This window comes from Octopus bimaculoides, chromosome 20 (genome assembly GCF_001194135.2).
Source record: "Octopus bimaculoides isolate UCB-OBI-ISO-001 chromosome 20, ASM119413v2, whole genome shotgun sequence".
In the NCBI taxonomy this organism is placed as follows: domain Eukaryota; kingdom Metazoa; phylum Mollusca; class Cephalopoda; order Octopoda; family Octopodidae; genus Octopus; species Octopus bimaculoides.
The window spans coordinates 284070-285516 of NC_069000.1; the positions used below are offsets into that span (position 1 = coordinate 284070).

At 43.7% G+C, this 1447-nt stretch overlaps 1 protein-coding gene across 1 annotated transcript in view; it reads left to right on the forward strand.

Moving 5' to 3' along the window:
- The first annotated feature begins 6 nt into the window (after positions 1-6).
- Positions 7-1447, forward strand: part of LOC106878465 (thymosin beta) — a 30996-nt gene continuing 29555 nt past the window's right edge. Inside the window, exon 1 of the mRNA XM_014927680.2 lies at positions 7-82. Coding sequence (XP_014783166.1) covers positions 76-82 — 7 coding nt within the window. The 5' untranslated portion in view covers positions 7-75. The remainder of the gene's footprint in view (positions 83-1447) is intronic.

Here is a 1447-nt window from a genome sequence, read left to right on the forward strand (position 1 = left end):
CGGCTGCCACAAAGACAACTCGCCATTTCTCCTTTCTCAGAAGATAAAAGTTCCCAAAGAAAGAAAAGAGAAAGGATGGGAGGTAACTTTCCGCGATCTGGCTTCTTCACCTGCTTTTCATTTCCTTATTTCAGCTGTTTCAATAATAACTCGTCCATCAAGCGAAATACACCCACCCGCTCCAGCCCACCACCCTCGCTTCGGTCTCCCATCACACCACCACCACCTTGCTAATCACTACAATATACACTGCACCACAGTATACCACTCGCCCTACACTGCACCATGCATTAATTCACGAGGCAACTTGGAGGTGAAGTCAGAAAGAGCGAGACTGGAATCTTGTCGGATTTGGAATATTCAGCCGCTTGCTAGTCAAGTAACGAAGAGATGCATCAGTTGGAAGAACGACGAGTTGACCGTCGAAACCGAGGGAGAGACTCCATCCCGAGGCCTCTGCATGGATCGGCGGAGGAAGACGGAATGGTGATGGTTACAATACCTTTGATCAGCGCTGACCGGGGTCTAAGCAACACACACACACACACCCTAACTTGCATCATGCATCAGGCACACACTGTCCTTGTGCGATGTAGCGTAGGTTAAGACGAGATAATCTACTTTTGATTATATTTCGTCGTCTTTTGCATATCAGCATCAAATTCTTAATTACTTAGCCCCCTCCCCCGCCATATATATATAAAATTTGTGTGTGTCAATTGGTCAAATGGTGTAATTCCAGTCATATCTCGAATGCTTCACTGAGTCTTCTTCTTCAGAGGGACGAACGGCCAACTTCGACAGGATTTGAACTCGGAACGTAAAACTTTTTGAGTAAAAATCGTAAGGCTTTTAATCCAATGCTCTAACGATTGTGCAAATCCATTGTTGTTTAGCCCCAGGTCAGCCATGGTCGAGCAGACAACTGTGATTAAAGGCATGCCTTTTCCGGTTTGACTACCCCCTCTTTAACACACACACACACAGTCTAGCCTTCTCTCCTTTGTGTCCCCCCCTTTTTTTATTTTTTGAAAGAAAGTGACATAATCATTAGATTTCGCTGTTGTATCAAAACGGGACCGAAAGGCCGCGTCTGTCCTCTTCCGTTGGCTCTTGCCTACAACGAACACCCGCACATCAAATCCATACCAACACCCAAGAACACACCCGGGACCAATTAATAATCTCTTGCTACATTGCCGTTTAAAGCCTTTGTTGTTTTGTTGTTGCTTTTCTTTAATAATCTCGTCAACGGTCTTAAAGAGATTCTTATCCAGCTGCTTCTTCTTGGTTTACTTTCTCTAAACATTCTCACCTTTTCCCGCTGCTTCTTCGTTTAACTTCGATCCAACTTAACTGTTTCAAATTTTTTAACGATTTTCAAGATCGGTGCTAACAATATTAAACCAAAGAATTGGCTAAAACCAGATCCACAAAAAAAAAAAAA